This window comes from Lissotriton vulgaris, chromosome 7, assembly GCF_964263255.1.
Source record: "Lissotriton vulgaris chromosome 7, aLisVul1.2, whole genome shotgun sequence".
Taxonomy (NCBI): Eukaryota; Metazoa; Chordata; class Amphibia; order Caudata; family Salamandridae; genus Lissotriton; species Lissotriton vulgaris.
In genome coordinates this window covers 1,028,113,805-1,028,133,243 of record NC_141695.1, presented here as the reverse complement: position 1 = coordinate 1,028,133,243, position 19,439 = coordinate 1,028,113,805, and the positions used below count along the sequence as shown (strand labels likewise).

General features: G+C 46.4%; 1 protein-coding gene across 1 annotated transcript in view; it reads left to right on the top strand.

The window, feature by feature from the left end:
• The window catches only part of STING1 (stimulator of interferon response cGAMP interactor 1), a 249,506-nt gene that overhangs the window by 29,553 nt on the left and 200,514 nt on the right, over positions 1 to 19,439 (top strand). The window contains exon 2 of the mRNA XM_086928840.1: positions 261 to 505. Coding sequence (XP_086784966.1) covers positions 261 to 505 — 245 coding nt within the window. The remainder of the gene's footprint in view (positions 1 to 260; positions 506 to 19,439) is intronic.

Here is a 19,439-nt window from a genome sequence, read left to right as displayed (position 1 = left end):
TGACACTCCCACCCACCATTGAGAGTATTAGAGGCAACCAGTTTGCCCCTCTAGTACTGATATGCCAATTCACTGGTAACATTTATAGGGGGAATGCTTTACTCCTTTACGCTGCTCTTCTGTGTAGGTATTTCTTGATAAATGCAATCACAGCTTTGTTACATCGAAATCATTTTGCTTTTAAAGATAAATGAATTCTATACATTTCTGTTACACAAAGCTTTGATCATTTTTTGCTCTAATGTTTTTTCCTTTTACAGATGATCCGTCCTTCAGAAAGCTTACATTTTCAAAGAAACAACATCATTCCAAAAGAAAGAGGCAATCGGGCACGTATCGCTGCTTTCATATTATTGATTATTTTAGCTACTATCGTTTGGGGCAGCAGTTATAATTTAGCAAAAATTGCAAGGCTTGCTACACTTCACGTCCTTATAACAGGACTAAATGATTTGGTCAAAGGACTATGTGATTTCTCAGAAGAAATAAATCATTTGAAAACAAGGTAAGGATGTCACCATTATTTATTGTATAGAAATGCACATTTGAAAAGATGATTGTAAATTCCCATTTTAGTAAGACACAGAGGTGAGCTTTAAGCTTCTTGACTTGTTCAAAAGGGACACATATATAGTGAAGGTGGAGGCCAAAAAATGACAAGTGAAAAATCTTAATCAGATAAATCCTAAACCCCAAAGGGCCATTGTCCCCGAGGAAGGTAGTGTTTGAGTGCCTTATGCCATCAGAGAACGAACTGTCATACAAGGTTACCGAGAAGGGGGAACACGTTGTTGAACTTGGTGGAAGCGGGAAGGTGTTTAAAATGTAATACACTGCAATTTCATTATCCGCTGGACTGTTTATTACACTGATGTACCGTACCAAGTCTTAATAAAGCTTTTAAAAAAAACATTCATAACCCGATAAGAGAAAAAAAAGGTAGTGTTTGAGTGCCTGCCTGGCAGGTATAGGTGACTGCCCCGTTGCAGAGGGTATACATGATAACGCATAATTTTTTCCTTTTAAACAAGAATCTACCCTGGTTGGCCTTCGGACTGTGGATTTAAGTGTTGCTTTGCGCTTGCTTATATTTATTTATGTATTTATTGAAGAGTTTTATATAGCGCTAGCCAGACCAGAAGGTATTGGAGCGCTTCACAGCATGGGTAAAAACACACAGTTTGGCAGTTGTGAACTGATTATTAGCGCAAAAGGAAGTCTCGGTGCACTGAACAACAATTGCAGGAAAGGAAGACACAGAGAATCACAATATTGAGCAGGTTGGCTCGAGCCGAGCCTCCTTTAGCCAGGGGGGGGGGGGGGGGAGAGGGAGGGGTCAGGAAGGGGATGAGGTAGAAGTCTCAGTGACATATTGTCTGAGTCCTGCAATGTGCAAGCCTAAGCATTTTGGCAGCAGCTATCCATTTATTTATTTATTTTATTTATTTTAAAAATTTATAAAGCGCGGCGTATACCCGTGGGTGTCTTGGCGCTATAATTTTGCTGAAAATCCCAGAATAAGGTGGTATCTTCCTTCAAACGTATTGTTTCTGAGCGGATTATTGGTCAAATAACCAAGTTTTTACCAGTTTTCTAAACTGAAATAACGATGGTACCAGTTTTATTTCCTTTGGGAGCATGTTCCAGATTTTGGTTGCAGCATTGGTAAAACTTCTGTCGCCCCATGTCACCGTCCTGGTGCGAGGCACTACCAGTAGGTGACTATGTTCGGAGCGTAAGGATCTTTTTGGTGAATAGTATTGAAGTTTTCGTTTGAGAAAGGCTGGTCCAAGACCCTTGAGAGCTTTGTAGGTGAGACACAGGGTCTTGAATCTGATGCGATTTCTCACTGTTAGCCAGTGGAGATTTCTAATCGCATGCCTGGTGGACTGAAACTTAGGAATGCCAGCTAGTAGCCTTGCGGCCGCATTTTGTATAAGCTGGAGTTTGGCCACCACCCTTGCCTGGGCGTATACAAACAGTCCATTACAGTAGTCGAGTGAAGAGAGTACTAAGGAGCTCACCACTGTTTTCCTAGCACTCTCCGGAAGATAGGGCAGGATTTTTTTAATTATCTTAAGCTTGTGGAAAGCAGACGACGCAACCTGGTTGGCATGGTTGGAAAAATTAAGATTGTCGTCAAATATAATGCCTAAGTTCCTGACCTTTTTTACTGGTTCTGGAGGGGCTCCGAGGGGTGTCGGCCACCAAAGAGTGGACCACTGTGGTGATAAATTTCCAAAGATCACTACCTCGGTTTTCTCCGAGTTGAGGCGCAGGCAGTTTTCCGACATCCATTCCTTGATGGCAAGCATGCCTTCTTGGAATCTGGCGGCAACCTCCTCACCGTTGTTCTTAATAGCGATCACCAGTTGGGTGTCGTCGGCGTAGGAGGTAAGGCTCATCCGGTGGTTCTTAATCACCCTTGCTAAGTCCGACACATAGATGTTAAAGAGTGTCGGACTTAGGGATGAGCCTTGCGGGACGCCACATGGGAGGGCGAGCTGAGGGGATTGAAATGCGCCCAATGTTACTGCCTGTGTTCTATTGGACAGGAATGATGCCAGAAGCTCTTTGGCCTTTGAGCAAATGCCCATCTCCTCGACACGGTCAATCAGAACGGTATGATTGACCGTGTCGAAGGCCGCCGAGAGATCCAGTAGGACCAGTAAAGCTGTCCCTCCTTGGTCCCTAATGGCTCTGATATCATCGGCGGCCTTAATGAGGGCAGTCTCCGTCCCATGAAGTTTCCGGAATCCAAACTGCGATTCGTCCAGGAGACTGTTTTGCTCAATATATTCGGCTAGTTGAACATTCATTGCTCTTTCCACAATTTTAGCCAAGTAGGGTAGGCTAGCAATGGGTCTGTAGTTTTTGAGAATTGTTTTATCAAGACCAGTTTTTTTCAATAAGGGTTTCAGCAAAGTGTTTTTTAACTTATCCGGAAAGATCCCCGATTGGAACATGGCGTTACAGATGGGGGTTATGACTTTGCTCACCACATCAGTTACTGGAATAAAAATTTTAGGGGGGCAAGGATCTAAGGCTGAACCTGTTTTAACCAGTCTCATAATATCTCCTATTTCCTGTTCCGTCATATCCCTAAATTGGGAAAACGAACAGTCCATACTATTTTTTGATGATTTAGGATAAGTGCTGGTGTTTGATGGAATGACCGAGAATTCTGCATATATATCGTTTACTTTTGAGAAAAAGTAATCTGCTAAATTATTGCAGAATTCCTGAGTGTGTGGGGGATTCAGATCTACCACCTTCCCTGCCAGAGTCTTAACTACTTCAAACAGTTGTCGACTCGAATTTTTTGATTGCTCAATTTGCTGCTCGAAGTAGTCCTTTTTTACCTCCTGAATCATTTTTTTATAGATGATGAGTTCATCTTTATACTGAGCTTTGCTTAAGTTATCATATGTTTTACGCCAGGTTCTTTCCTTATTTCTACAAATCTGTTTTTGCAGTCTAAGGGTTTTTGAATACCACGGCGCTGAGGGCACCTTTCTGTTTTTTGATATAGTTTTTAAAGGAGCATGCATGTCTACCGCCTTGTCTACCCAATTATGGTACTGCTCCACTGCTTCGGTGGGGTCAGACTGGATATTCGGACAGGTGTTGGACAGGGACATCTTAAAGGTTTCGTCATCGATGTCCTTCCATACTCTGAATTTGTTTTGATAATGGACCTGTTTTTCCGGTTTGGGTCGTTTAAACGGTAAATGACAGAAAATAGCATGGTGATCTGTCCATGTGAGCGGCAAGATTTTAGATACCTCCAGATCACTGATGTTAGAAAAAATAGCGTCCAGGGTATGTCCTGCATCGTGTGTTGGGGCTTTTATGTACTGGGTTAAGCCCAGTGTGTTACAATCTCCTAGTAACGTTAGTGTATCCGCCTCATCTGTCCTGTCCAGATGGAAATTTAAGTCTCCTAATGCCATAAAGGAATCCTCAATGGCTAAGGGTTCCAACCAGGAGGAAAAAGTGGAAAGAAATTCTGAGCGAGGTCCTGGTGGCCTGTAGATAAGCACTCCCTTAACATTGTGCGACGCGTTCAATTTAATGGCAAAGTGCAGCGCCTCGCATGCCGACGATGGTACCGGGGAGAGTCTAACTGGGAAGATGACCCGTGTGATGATAGCCAGGCCACCTCCTCTTTTTCTCCCCTGTCTGTCCTGCCTATGCACCTTATAACCTTCCGGTACAGCTACCTGAAGGTCGGGCTCGGATGTATCATCCATCCAGGTTTCGGTTATAAAAAGGATGTCTATTGCGTGATCTGTAATTAAATCAGCAATATCCTGCCTATGCTTAGCCAGGGAGCGAGCATTAATAAGGGCGATGAATATCGTGGGATGCGTGGTGGTAGCGTCGATCAGGTGTTTAACTTTATTGTTAATGAGGGGAATAGTAGTTTTGCAGCTCCTACAGCTGATGGTGGCTTGATCTTCAAGATTCTCTGGAGTATATAGACTGCAAATCGGCAGTGGTCCGGGATTCAGCTTACGGATTTCATCAGCGGTGTATGTAATCCTTTCGATATGGCATGACACAGGGGGTATGGCGCTAGGCGCGTGTCCGGCGCGGACGGGCGCAGACGGGCTTGCCTCTGGCGCGCCTCCGGCGCGCCGCCGGCGCGCCCGCTGCGCCCGCCCGCTGCGCGGACGGGTGATACTGTGATTTTTATACATACTTCGGGCTGGGCGGGAGGAGGGTGGGAGGGGCGTCGAGCTCTCCGGCGAGCCTGCCCAATCAAAGATGGCTGCCAAAGCTGTCTTTCAGTGTTCCCAGCGCCTCAGTGGATCGACGCTTTGAAAAAGGGTGTGCCCAGCGAGTTGATCTCGCTATAGGAGAGAACAGTTAAGGAAGAGGGGCTAGTCCTGATATGGACTGGGATGGAGTTCCAGATTTTGGGCGCATTTCCAGGGAAGGATTGAGAAGCGTTTTTTTGTTTGCGGATTTTAGGCAGGATGAGGAGTAGAGTGTTAGAACTTCTGAGGCTCCTTGTCTGACCGGCCTTCGGGAGTATGGCGGCCAGGTAGGTGGGTTTCCTTGTGTGCAGGGCTTTGTGCGTGAGGCAAGCCGTTCTGAAATTGGCATGCATTTCAATTAGGAGCCATTTTAGCTCTCTGAGTGCGGGCGAGATGTGATCATACTTCTTTACTCCGGTGACCATTCTAGCTGCTGCATTGAGAGTTGATCTGAGGGGGGCTTGGTGGGATTTTGCTGTACCTGTGAGGGAGGCATTCCCTTAGTCTAGTCTGGACAGCACCAGGGATTGAGTAGCTTGTTTAAGGTCGTTAGGCGGGATGAAGGGTTTTATTTTGTTGAGTAGCTTCAGGTTGAGGAAGGCGCTCTTTGCAGTGCTCTTGATGTGTTTGGTCATGTCGAGTTTTGGGTCAAGGGTGATTCCCAGCAATTTGGCGTGATCCGCCAGGGTGAGATTGCCGTTTTGAGCATCAATTGCTTTTAGCCATTCTACGATTTGGGGGTTCTCCTCTTTGTTGGAGATGAGGAGGATTTACGTTTTGTCTTTGTTGAGTTTCAGATGGTTTAGTGATAGCCAGTGTTGGACTTCTCTTAGAGTGTTGCTGAGTCTATGAATGTCATCTATGGAGGAGGTTTCAAAATAGATCTGGGTGTCGTCAGCGTAGAGGTGGAAGGGGATGTTTGTCTTTTTGAGTATGGTGGTGAGGGGTTCAATGTAGATGTTGAACAGTTGAGGGGAAAGAACTGTGCCTTGGGGGACACCCCTGCTGACTGGGTGTAGGTCTGATGAGAAGTTTCTGATCTTTATTCTTTGGGTGCGGTTCTGGAGAAAGGAGGAGAACCACTTTAAGACCACCTCTTCTGCAACTACCCTTTCTTGAAGTACCTTGATGAGTAGGTTGTGGTCCACTGTGTCGAAGGCAGCCAATAAGTCCAGGATTATGAGTAGGGAGCAATGGCCTGCATCGAGTGATAGTTGATAGTTTTTTTTACATGTTTGCTGATGGAGATTCATAAGCTGACTAAACAAGCCATAAATGTAATGCCCTGCTTGTCGGGAAGCATTAACAACAATTTCTAGGACGCTTATGTATGGCAATACGCAATGACTAATCTGTTTGGCTTGTTGTTAATATTTAAATAAATAAAAACAAAAATAAAGAAATATTTGTAAAAAATTGTGTGAGCTCCCACTAACAATGTACTGCAATCTGTGTAGAACCTCACAGCTCGGGACATTTCTGGCTTTCCCAAATTTAACCATGCCTTCACAGACCGTACAATAACTTCAATTTGATTAAGTCCACGTTCCAGTTTTAAAACCTGACATATATTCGTCCTTGCACAGAACCAGATGGTGCCTGGACCAACTGTCTTGGGTGGGATGTACTAGTTGGAGATCTGAGATCTGCAGGGGCTAAGCTGACTGGCAGTAGAAGGTTTCCTCAGCAATGGCTAGACATACCCATGGCAGTACTTGACATAAAAGTTTGGATTGGCTTTCCCTTGAGTTCAGTCTGTTTTCAAGTTTGGTCAAGTTAAGTAAAGAGTTACAATAACATATGTTGAATGTGGTAGAATCTGAATACCTTAGGTTTTTCAGGGGCCATTCAAACCACAATGGGCCGTACACCACCTTGTTCCAAGACCTTCTACCACTTCCAGCCAGTTGGCAAAGAACTGGACACATTTGGAGAACTCCACCCTTCCCCCACAACCCCTCTTCCCCTGATGATTTTAACAGGAATATTTAGGTTGGGAGTGAATTTGCCAGTGCCGCAGAAATGTATTGCCACCAGAGCGCCATATTATGATGGATATCTTTTTTTGGTTTTTAGAAACGTATCCTTAAATTGAGTTTAAAAAAAAATCAAGAAACAGATGTGCTCATAGTTTATCCCAGTGTATGGAGGAGTTCCTCCTTTGATTGCCATTTGATTCTCCAGTCCAAAAAGGATGGGCCTTCCAAAGCCTTCAGTGTCATCCCTGAGGTAGCTGGCCCACCACTAAGGAGTTTCCAACAGTGGAGCAAGACGAGACTCCGACGTTGGACACAGCATTTCCCCACTATTAAATGAGGCACGAGAACTCAGAGTGTGGTGTAGCAGATAATCCACCGGTTTACAGTGTTGTGTGAATGACTAGATGCTGAAAAGGTCTGTTCAGTACCTTTGTTGACTCCTCCCAGCAGCCATGGTGCCGCCCTACACAAAGTAGTGCACGTGAAAGGTGCCAAGTAGCTCCTGTCTTCTGTCACAGATAGGAGAAAAAAACCTATGGCAATCTTGTAATTCTTGATTGACTGTGAAGATAGCGCTTGAGAAATCAACAAGGCATCAAACTTCTCCGGACATGAGGAAGGATAAAGCGCAATCCTATCCCCTTTCCAGTGGCATTCATTAGACTGTAAAGAAGCCAAACCTTGAATGCAGCACAGATTTCTGAAGTGCAGTCGCTGCCCTGTGCACTCTATACAACTTTCAGACAAACCCCTCCCGGTCACTGCAAGCATTGAAGTACTGGTATAACACAGATGGCGAGGACGCTCAGCAGCGGGTTACATTCGTGCCTGACAATGCTCTGATGGATGGTAATACTTCTTTACCTTCCAAATCCAGTCTTTGCCTGCTAAGCTCTTGGTACTGCTCGCTACCCAGATCCCTGTATGAATATAACAGGATGTCCCCATCAGCCACACTGTACATGACCTCATTTGGGTTATATAAATGCATTCTAGTTATGATTCTGATTCAATCTGATCCCTCTTGAATGCAGTTTTTCAGGCAGTGGTAAGGTCTACATATAGTAATATCATTGTGAATTCTTATATTCAATGCAATTAAAGCTTTCTTTGTCCAGGAGAATGATCCGCTAGTGTCTTGCTCATTCTCTAAATCTTTTGGCCACAGGACTAGCACTAGCAGTGCTTTCAAATGTTCACAATCATTTGGGATTGAGCTAATCACCGCTAATGGAAAACATAACATTTCTCACAAATCTCATGAAAATACTTTTTTTTTTTTACTTATGTTTATTGAGATTTTCAAACAATCCAGCTCATATAATTGTACAGACATATATTCATCAAATGTCATTCTCACGAGCTACATCAGGTCATAGGATCAGATAACATTAATACAACCAAGAGAACAAGGACCGGTCAAGTCCACAATTCCAACCAGCACATGAAAGAATGAACAAAAATAAAAATTAAGACATAGTATAGGTCATGGACTCTTAGGTTCAGAGCGATGATCAGCAAAGTAGACAAACAAGGCATAAATAGCCGCAAAGGCGACATGTTATTAACACATTTCGTTTACCTGGGACACGTCAGCTCAGTTAGAGTACACATTCTGAAGGATTTCGAGCAGGTATCGTACATATGGTAGATAGGCACACCTTGAGGTCAATAATCTTATGGTTTCTCACCATCTTTAACACCCTGCAGAGCCAAACATAGTATTCACTCAGTAGTTATGTTGGTCCCAAGGATCCTTCAGCAGTAGGGGAGCCCACCCTCGCCCTAGCCCAAGATAGAAATGGCTCCCAAATATCCCTGGGTCTGGAGGCAGCCGGCATCAGTTCCCAGAACGTTCCCAGTTGTACCTGTCCATAGGCCACATCTGCCAGCCATGCTTTGAATGTAGGAGCCCTTTTCCTCCCCAACTTAAAGCGACCGGTCTTTTAGCATATAACAGCAGGAGTGCATGTAACTTTCTCACAGAGGGTACTGTATCACATACAAGGCCTAATAGTCCCTGATGTGGGGCGGAGTTGTCTGCTCTGCCTAAGATTTGGTTAATAGCATCAAAAATCGCATGCCAGAACTCCTGCAGCTTGGGGCAGTTCCATGCCATGTGTATAAAATTAGCAGGTTCAAACCCACACCTCCAACATCGAGCATCATCACGAAGATTCATGCGGTGTAGACTAGTCTGTGTTCTATAATATCTATGCAGAAACTTGAAATGTACTAGATGCAACCTATAATTCGGGGAAAGCTCAAGCAATTGTTTACAACAGAATTCCCATTGTTTATCCGACAGCTGTGGGTCTAAATCCATATTCCACAACTGGATCGATCTAGGTTTCGCAATTGGGGCCTGGTCTTGCATAGCTGTGTACAATCTAGTGACCAGCTTTCGTGGTGACCCCCTCGCCAGTATGTCCTGCAGTGCAGCTAATGTCGGGGGGGTTTCAGGGAAATTCTTTGATAGTGTGGTACAAGCCAGTTTCAATCTGTGATATTCAAACCTCTCTCTAAATGGCACCTCCTCATCTCCGTCTCCTACAGGTGGAGGGCGGAATTGCCCCTCAGGGTATAAATCTGCAAATGTCCTCAACTGAAAACCATTCAACTCCAACATACCACCACCATCCTCTAAGCAGGCCAGCATTGGGTTTCCTCTCAAGGGGATTGCGGGAGCAAACAACAGTGGGAGGCGGGCTCTGTGCTGCAACTCTCTCCAAGTCCACCTTAGCATATCCGCAGTGTCCACATCAACTCTAGGGCACGGCGCCCTTTTATAAAGGGCGACGTCCAGCGAAGTTGGGGCTACTGAGTCTATTTCCACCGCTACATGTGGCTTGTACGGTGTGCGGTGTACACAAAAATGTAATAATTGAGCCTGCACACAGAGCACATAGAGCTGCATATCTGGGGCGCCTAAACCTCCCTGCCGTAGTGGCAATGTCAAGAGGGCCCAGGACACCCTGGCCGGTCCACCGGACCATACCAATGACAGCAGCTGAGTGCGAAGGCACTTAAAAAAATGTTGTGTGAGTGGGATCGGGATATCCGCAAATAGATATACAAATTTTGGCAGTACCACCATTTTGGATAGAGCCACTTTGCTCGCCGCCGAAAGCGGCTGCCGGGACCAGATTTCCACCTTCCCTTCGAGCCAATCCACTGTCTACCAAAATTCATGCCCCAAATATCCTGTATATTCCTGCAAATCCATATGCCCAAATATTTGACCTCCACAGGCTCCCAGCGCAAAGGATATTCCGAATTCACCTCGGGTGTGCCGTCTGTCAAAGGAAAAATGACGGACTTTGTCCAGTTAATGGACACACCCGATAGTCCTCCAAATTTAATGAATTCCCTAAGTGTAGTGTTAATATTTTCTGAAGGGTTCGAAATGTACAAAGTGATATCGTCCGCATATAATGAAATAAGCTAAACCCAATACCCCTAGCAGTATGGTGTTGGCGAATTCTGGCAGCCAGTGGCTCCATGGCAATGGCAAATAATAGGGGCGAGAGTGGGCACCCCTGCCTGGTGCCTCGGGTAATGGGAAATGACTCCGATATCATGCCGTTTACTCTCACTCTCGCCTTCGGGGCAATATAAAGGAGTCTAATCTGGTTAATGAACATGTGACTAAAGCCCATTTTCACGTGGACCAGAAATAAATAGGGCCATTCAAGGGTGTCAAAGGCTTTTGTTGCATCTAAGAAGACGGCGGCGGCTTTTATACTAGGGTGTAGATAGTGCAGGACTGCAAATATCGTTCTAATGTTATGTGTCGTACATCTAACGGGTATAAACCCCGATTGATCCGGCAGGGCTACCATAGGGAGAAGAGGTTGCAATCTGTTTGCCACAAGTTTTGCATACATTTTCACGTCTACATTAATAAGCGACAGAGGACGATACAAGTCTAGTTCCACCTCGTCCTTGTCAGGTTTCAATAGAGTGATTATTAGGGTTTCTCTCATGGAGTCAGGAAGCACCCCAGCCTCCAGCGCCTCGCCGTATACTTCGTGCAACCTCGGCGCAAGCTCCTCAGCGTATGCCTTGTAGAATGCAGTGGTTAGACCGTCTGGGCCCAGTGCCTTGTTCAGTGGGAGGCTCTTAATGACCTGCTTTATGTCATCAATTGAGACAGAGAGGTCTATATACCTATGGTGTGCATCATTGAACCACACCAGTGCAAGGGAGTCCAAGAAGGCCTGTAGACCCTCGGGGCTACTTGTGTGTTCGGCTGTAAATAGTTTAGCATAAAAGTCACGAAACTCATTGAGAACCTCAGCCTGGCCTATTACGGTATCTCCATACGGATTTTTAATCATGTGTATGAAAGGTGTCGATGAAGCCTTGCGGATCATGTTTGCTAGAGTTTTCCCCGGCCTATCTCCTTTGCCATATCGCCGAGCCTCAGCATACTTCCCCAAGAATTTTACCTCACGTTGGGCCTCCTCCGAATATTCTAAAAGTTTGTCCTTCAATTCAGCTGCAATCTGGGGGCTTTGGTCAGCACAGAACTGCCTCTCCAGACCTTGAATCTGACCTTCAATGTGGGCTAGGGTACCTCTAATCGCCTTCAAAACCCCAGCCTGTCTCGCTATACATTTACCCCGGATTACCACCTTGAAGCATCCCACAAGGTTGCTTCAGTAGATACCGAACCAGCATTAAGGGTGAAGTATTCCACAACGTCAGTACGAATTTCTTCTTTAAGCACCTCATCAAGTAAGGCATGTGGTGGAAGCCTCCAGCTAAAGGCCCGGGCAGGCGAGTCAGGAATAGAGACAATGATCAGAGCGGGAGCATGATCCGACAGAGACCGGGCCAAATGTCCCACCTCTAGTGTCAATGCAGCAATGGTAGAGGAGACCAGCCAAAAATCTAACCTAGACCAGGCGGCATGAGCATTTGATATACATGTCTCCTCAAGCAGACCCAAGTGTCGAACACGCCAAATATCCAAAAAGTCACCCTCCGTCATTAAGTCATACAATGCTGCTCTAGTGTGTGGGTGTAACGGCCTAGCAGTCCCTTTCCTGTCTAGTGTATCATTCAGCACCGCGTTGAAGTCTCCGCCCCAGATGATATTATCGCAGTTTTTTGCCGCAATTCGTGCCCAGACCTCGCGAAAGAACACCGGGGAGTCTACATTCGGACCGTATATAGCTGCCAAAACCACCTTTTTACCTCCGAGTGTACCTTGTAAGCAGTGGCGGCTCCTCCATGGGGGCGTTTGGGGGCCGCCCCCCTGCGTAATAACTACCATTTGTTTCTGCCTTCTCGCACTGCGAGAAAGCAGAAGTTCCTGGTTTAAAGTGGGCGGTGCTACTCGAGGGCAGGGGGGAGCGGCTTACCCACTGTTGTTAATACTGTCTGTTTGGGTAGCCTGAGAGGCTGCCCAAACAGACAGTATTAACAACAGTAGGCAAGCCGCTCCCCCCTGCCCTCGAGTAACACCTCCCACTCTCCCTGTCTCTCTGTATGCTGCAGCATACAGAGAGAAATTATGTGGGTAGGGCAGCCGGTCGAACCAATCACAGCGCTGGCTGCGGTGGAAGTGAGGGAGGCTGCCTGCTGCGCCGCCTTCCTGATGACGTGCTGAAGGACTTGAAAACCAGGACGGCGGGAGTCGGGACGGAGTCTCCGGACGGTAAGTTTACTTTATTTTATATATATATTTAATTTGTTTAAATAGTTTCCAAACCTCTCCCGCCTCCCCCCTTATCCCCTCAGATCGTCGCGACCCCATTTCCAACCCCCCCCCACCCGCCCATAATGCCGGCCGCGACTGGTCTTCAATCATGGGATGTGGGATGGTTAGAAGGTATCTTGGGACGCCTTTATTTCAGTGCTCGATGTGCTCCCGTGCTGAATCTTATTTATTTTCTGTTCACCAGTCTGACCCCGTTACCCTTTGGTTGTGCGTGCATCTGTTTGTCTCGCATTCATATTTATTTGGTTGCCGGAATGTATGAGAGTAGTGAAACTGCCTAATACTAGTTATATAATTCTCTACAAGTACAAAATCACAGAAGCAGCAGCACCGCCATATGTTGGTCAGGCCTCTTTTGTCGTCTGCTGCTGCGGCCTTGGTTGGTAATTAGTGTTGTGGTGTTCCCTGATATTACTGGCACGAATATCGACTACAGCTCAAAAGTCAGACAAATTAATGCAGTCTACCCGTGTAAAATAATAGCTACACCGTCACTGTGTATTTCCAAGTTCAAATTTGCCCCGATTTGCACATATTTATCTCGGGCCTCTTTTATTTTGGTGTCCGACATACTCATGTGGAACCTATCTATTTTGTGTTTTCCAGACCCTGATGTTGCTTGTGCGTGCCTCTGTTTTGCTCACATTAATGTTTGGTTGCCGGAATGTTGTGAAACTGCCAAATAATGGCCATAACATTCTCTACAAGATCATAGGAGCTGCAGCACCACCAAATGTAGGCCTGATTTGTGTTCTGCTTCTGCCAGCGGCCACCTGGTTTGGTGTTTACTTTTGTGCACTTGTTCTCTGATATTACTGCAAACACCGACGACCACAAATAACAAATGCATGCGATATACCCTTGTAAATTCATAGCTACATCATCACTGCGTATCTCTACTATTTACAAGCTCAAAATTGCCCCAATTTGCACGTCATTGTCATCAATCATGTGGGCCGGTTTTTAGCTATTCATATTTTCGGTTTGCCAGTCTGAATAGGTAACCATGATGTTGTGCTTGCATCTGGATTTCCACCTCTCACCACTGGGCACTCAACCATTGACTTTTACGCCCTACCACTTTCAAATGCCACCACCCGCCACTGCTTGTAAGATAACATAGCGACCTTCAGGATCTAAGTACACCTCATGTTCTTTCCAGTCTAATCCTCTGCGCATCAGTATTGCAACGCCTCGTGCATATCTGGAATAGGTCGCAGAGTGAATATGTGCCCATCTACTGTGCTTAAGTCTTGGGGAAGGGGTTATATTTAGGTGTGTTTCCTGAAGGAAGCAGATGTCAATATTGTGCCTCGTTAAGTATGCATGTACTAAGCGTGCCTTCCTACAGTCATTCAGCCCTCTCACATTCCAAGTAAGAATTCTAATCGCAGCCATGGGGAAACTCAGTGTGAGGTGCAATGGATCTACCGGGTGATCTGCTCATCCATATTAGAGACCTAGCGCTAGTACAATAGTGGAGACCGGCCCAACAAAACCAAACATACCCATCCCGCCCAACCCCCCAATTGGGCGGAGACATACCCTCACAAATACCACCTCAGAGTGGCTTAACAAGACCATATGGGAACTCCCCTCAGAGGCGTGGAAGCTCCAGCATACACCCCTGTTTTCACAGGGTGGCTGAGCTCAGTGTAGTGGACCGACCCCAGGAACCATGCTATAAAGAAAGCAATGGAAATGGCACACCAATATCACATATTACCAATCATCCACCCGTGACAGCTAATCAATCAGCAATCTAAACCGTGCGTGGCTAGTTTTAAATAATGGCATATGTTACAGCATTTAGGATTTAACATGGAATGCAATAGATCATATGGCGCCCACTTGTCCATCTATAAAAAAGCAGTAATCGGTGCAACCTTGAAAGGAGTACATATGTGATATAGCAGGGCGAGGCAAGAAGAGACCACGCACGCGGCATTCATTGCAAAATAGAGAGTTGAGCCACTCGCCAAGCAAAACAAATAGTACAGCAGTTAAGAACAATGAGACACAAGGAACAGTATGTGACCTTCTCAGTTATCTAAACAAAAATATGGGAGTCACTCCGAAGAGGGGTAGTACATCAATCATTGTCACTTAGGTGGCCGTCAGTTCCGTTTCGTCCTACATTAGACTTTTTGGCTTTGGAGCCACAGACATGTTTAGCAAATTTAAGTGCCGATTTAGCATCAGCAAAGAAATGTGACGTGCCATCATATGATACTTTAAGTTTAGCCGGGTACAATAGTGAATAGGGGATTTCAGCTTCCATTAATAGCTTCTTTGCTGGCAGGAATTCGCGTCTCACAGCTTGTACTGTTGGCGTAAAGTCAGGGAAGAATGAAATATGGTTACCTTTGTGCGTGATTTTCCCTTTTTCCCGTGCCAGCTTTAGCACTGTATCTGTCCTGGAAGTTCAACAATTTGGCCAAAATCGGCCTGGGCGTACCCCCCACCGGTGGTTTTGGGTCCAACGCCCTGTGAGCCCGTTCCACCACGAAGACAGGTGAGAGATGAGGGTCAAACAGCTCGTGTAGGAGATCCGAGATATACACCTCCATCATGGAAGTGGCTGTCGTCTCCGGAATGCCTGTAATTCGGACGTTGCTCCTCCGAGACCGTGCCTCTAGATCATCGTTCTTTGCTTGTATAACAGCCAGCAATTTATCCATTTTGGAGATGGGGCTCTAGTTTCCTGTTGGAATTCATGTTGTTCCGTGTGATGATTTTCTAAGCAGTCCAGCCGAGTTTCGTGAGTGGAGACCTGGGATTTCACTGTCTCCAATTGTGACGTTAGAGTGTCCAGTTTGGCATCTATACTTTGCAGACTGGAACGCATTTCTAACATTAATGTTCGGAGATCAGCCCCCGTAGCGCCATCCGTTGGACCCCCACCTGCCTCATCCAAATCTCCCTGTTCAGTGCCGGACTGTTTCGTCCCCCGCCTATTCTCAAAGTTGATCTTGGGCTGGCGAGCATCTGGCTTTCCCATATCGACTCAGAAGCGCAGTCGCACTTAGGCAAGTACACCGCAAGTGAGTCCCCCTCGGTCAAGCGGTATCAGCTCAGCGTGTAACACGAGGCGGGATATCAATGGGCGAAAGTCCCCAAGGAAGGCACAATTAAAGGTTATCTGCCAATCTCACTTGTCGGAGCTGGAAACGGACGTTCCGTCATTCAAAATGGCGTCCGACAGCACCTCACCCACCGGCAGGAGCAGGCCAATCTCGGGAGGCAACCCGGGGGGGGGAAGGAGAGACAAGTATTTCTCAGCCTGTGCAGATATTGCGGTGCCTATGCAGCCTCAATTCAAGTAGCCGCGCGCAGATCGTAAAGGCAGAGTCTACCCGCGACCGAGGCGCCGCTCATGGCTCAGGAGGGCCCAGGCCACGACTCAGCATATAAAATGGCGCCTTCTTAAATCAGCTATGCAGTCCGCGTCAAGGCCTGAAACCCAGCCCTCCGTTTCCACAACACCGCGTCCGGTCCACACAACCTCACCTCTTGTCGCCTCTCTCTCAGTGACCTCGAGTCTCCGCCTCGACAGGTCCGCAGCAAGTATCCAACGTCCCAGGGGGAGGCCCGGCCCGATCACTTTCAGCACGGGGCTTCCCCCCTCCACAGATACGAAAGGGGAAGGGGCGATGTCCGCAGTATCTCACCTGCTGCGCCCGACTTGGCCGCGATCGTGTGGTCTCTGTGGGTGCTCTGTCTCCTTTCTCCGGCGGCCGATAGTGCCGCACTCTGCGCAGTCCCCTCCGCCTGGTGGTCGGGGCCCACACCACAGACAGCAGGAGCTATTTCCACAGCTCGGTCTTTTGCGGCCCCTGCTCCAATCCAAAATCTTGAGGGGCAAATGACTGTTCAATTAATATTACTCTGACAACCTCATTTAGTTATCCACTTGATGGAACAATGCAAAAAATTAATTCATATATATTATCTTCCTGCCTCACACAGGTGTTGTGTTCACGTTTTGGGATTCTCTTTGAATTATGAGTCTCCTTCATCAGGACCATGCATTATTAATATACCTATATTTAATTTATTGATATACCAGCAAATATAGAAATCTGCAAATAAAACATATACCGTTTCTGACCTATATTGATAACCACATATGTACATTAAAACATGCAAAGAATAAATCACTATCATAAAATCTTGACATTTTAATCCCCCAATCCCACACCATTCCCGATTTCAACATATCAACATGTCATCAGTGAAGTAGAATAAAAATTCACGACATTATCACATGTTCATTTTTTTAATCCATTCAACAATACACCACTCTTATCACTCCCCTTTTGATCAAAGCAGAGAATTGGCCAAACCTTAAATATTGTAAATCCTACAGGCTTGAACTACAGTCCTTTTTATCGTTTGATTCTACATACAATTATTTTCTCAAAGCTGCCTCTACACAGAATATCTTCAGAAACTTCTCATATTATGAAGGCATACATATAAAATAGCACCAATTCCACATTCAAATATTTTTTTATATTTAGGGGCAGATTACGATACTGCCCGTAAAGGCTGCCACCTATGGTCGGAGCCTTTAGGCCTGCATCGTAATGGGCGGGTTGGTTTCCTTTCTGATCGCCACATTATGATGGAGCCGGTCAGAAAGGAAACTGGCCGGTCATTCCAGCTGGCTTCCGGCGGGCTCAGACAGCCGGTCCACCTGTCGGAATCCGGCCTGTAATCTCAAGGGTGGCTCTTTCCGCCCTTCAGATTACGATTACGGTCTCCGACATGGTTTCCATGCCGGTCTGTCTGACACGCTTTGACATGTCGGAAAGCGTGTTAGGGGGGCCCCAGCAGGGCCCCCTTAAGTGCACGGCCTCCGGTTGGAGGCCAAGGAGGCACCTAAGGTGCCCCTCTGTTGATGTAGAACAAACCTAATTGAGAGCGCACTACTTCCCTTGCTGAGACACCACAAACTTCATTTAAGGTGCATCCGTGCGTGCAGTACTGTGGATCGCCCCAACCACATGAAATACAACTGTATTCTGAACAGAGCACTCCTCTCGTGCTCTTTACTGACGCACTGCGAAAAGCTGGAACTTATCCCTATGACATGAACTATTCATCCTGGTATTCCAAGGTAAACCCTTTTTTTTTCAATCATTCCTGTTTTTTGTCATTTCATTTTTTTTCATAGACTTAGTTCTCTTCGTCACAACGGAGACAGTATAATTCAATCTGTAATCTTTATTAAACACTTCTAATGCCAGCTGTATGCCTTTGGCTTCGTACAACGGTACATACAGACTGAAGTCAAATATGAAGTAGGCACGACTTATATTATCCCAATCCATTTCGAGCCCCTAAGGCTCTTCTTCAGGGAATTCTAGAACAGATAAAACAAGCATTTACAATGCAATGGTTTCGCCTTTGGAAAAGTTTGAGCTATTGGCATTGTAAATGACAAAATTTGTATTTATGTGATGGTTTTGAAAACAGATAAATAAATGGCATTGTCATTTACATTGCCATTAGCTTAATCTCTCGCAAATGTGAGACCTATTGTACCCTACGGACGGGCTCAGCAGACAGCAATTACTACCACACACACTCATCCAGAGCCAGCCACACACACACACCCAGAGCCAGCCACACACACACACCCAGAGCCACACACACACACACACCCAGAGCCACACACACACACACACACACCCAGAGCCACACACACACACACAGAGCCACACACACCACACACACACACACCCAGAGCCACACACACACACACCAACTGAGGCCTCTTAAAAACTTGGCTTGCAATTTTTAGGATTTTCTGAGGTTGTCACCTAACGTATAGAGCAGTCAACATCGAAGCTAGGGAACCGGTGGGGCCTAATTACAACTTTGGCAGTCTTGGAGCGGGGCCACCATGCTGCTGCCCCACTCCAAGAACACTAAATCCGTACATTGGTGATTAGAGTGTTACATTTTTAGTCTCTGGCAAGTGGTTCTTTGGTGGTCCTTTGGTGGTCCCATGGCGGTGCCTATGAAAAAGACACCTCAATGGGAGCGTCAAAGGAAGTTCCTGAATGGCTTGAAACGGTGCAGTTGATGCAGTGCATGCACCCTATGGCCCTCAGGTAACAGGGGGCCCTGTTACGCCCCCTTTGTTTCCTCTCCACCACATTTTTCATAGCAAGCTCACCACCATGGAAACCGTGGCAGAGAGGAAACTCATAATCTGCTTGGTGGTGCCGCAGTGGCAGTGGCACCGCCAAGCATATCACGGCCTCAAGACCACCACAACACCCCCAGGGATCTCTGATCCCTGGCGGTGATGCTGCAGTCCCATGGCAGTCCGACTGCCCAACTTGCAATAGGGCGGTCTGACCGCCCATGCACTGGTGCCCCACCGCCACTGTGGCTACGGCGGTGTTGGACCGCCAAAGTCATAATTAGACCCTTAATCTCCTTGTGCTTGACAAAATGCCTAGCAAAATGAATGTGGCCTCTCTATGGACATCATGTTTCAATGGTATTTCCTTAAACACTGTCTGAGCCACTAAAGTGGTCTTCCAATGTATCTATCTTATATGTCTGTATACTATTCAGAGATTGAAGTACTCACTTGTTTAAAAAGTAATACATCTCTTAGTTTTCATCTAAATATTAATTTTCATGGTGGGGGCGGAGCTAACTGCTGAGAGAGATGGCCGCGTTTTAAGCGAGCTCCTCTCGAACGCCCTAAAAATCCTCTCATAATCCTGCAATTACACAGATGATGGCAGAAAACTTGCTGCTGGAAAGCTGAGGACGGGTACATGCATCCGAAAACACCGACTGTAAACACATAAGACGATTTGCAAACGTGGAACGAAAGCCGGCGCAGCGGTGGCCTACCTGCTGAAAGTGAAACTGAAGCCGTGGGTTGTGCTTTGGACTGCAGCTGCGACGCCTGGCACTCACGGCGGTGCCCTGGATGCAGAG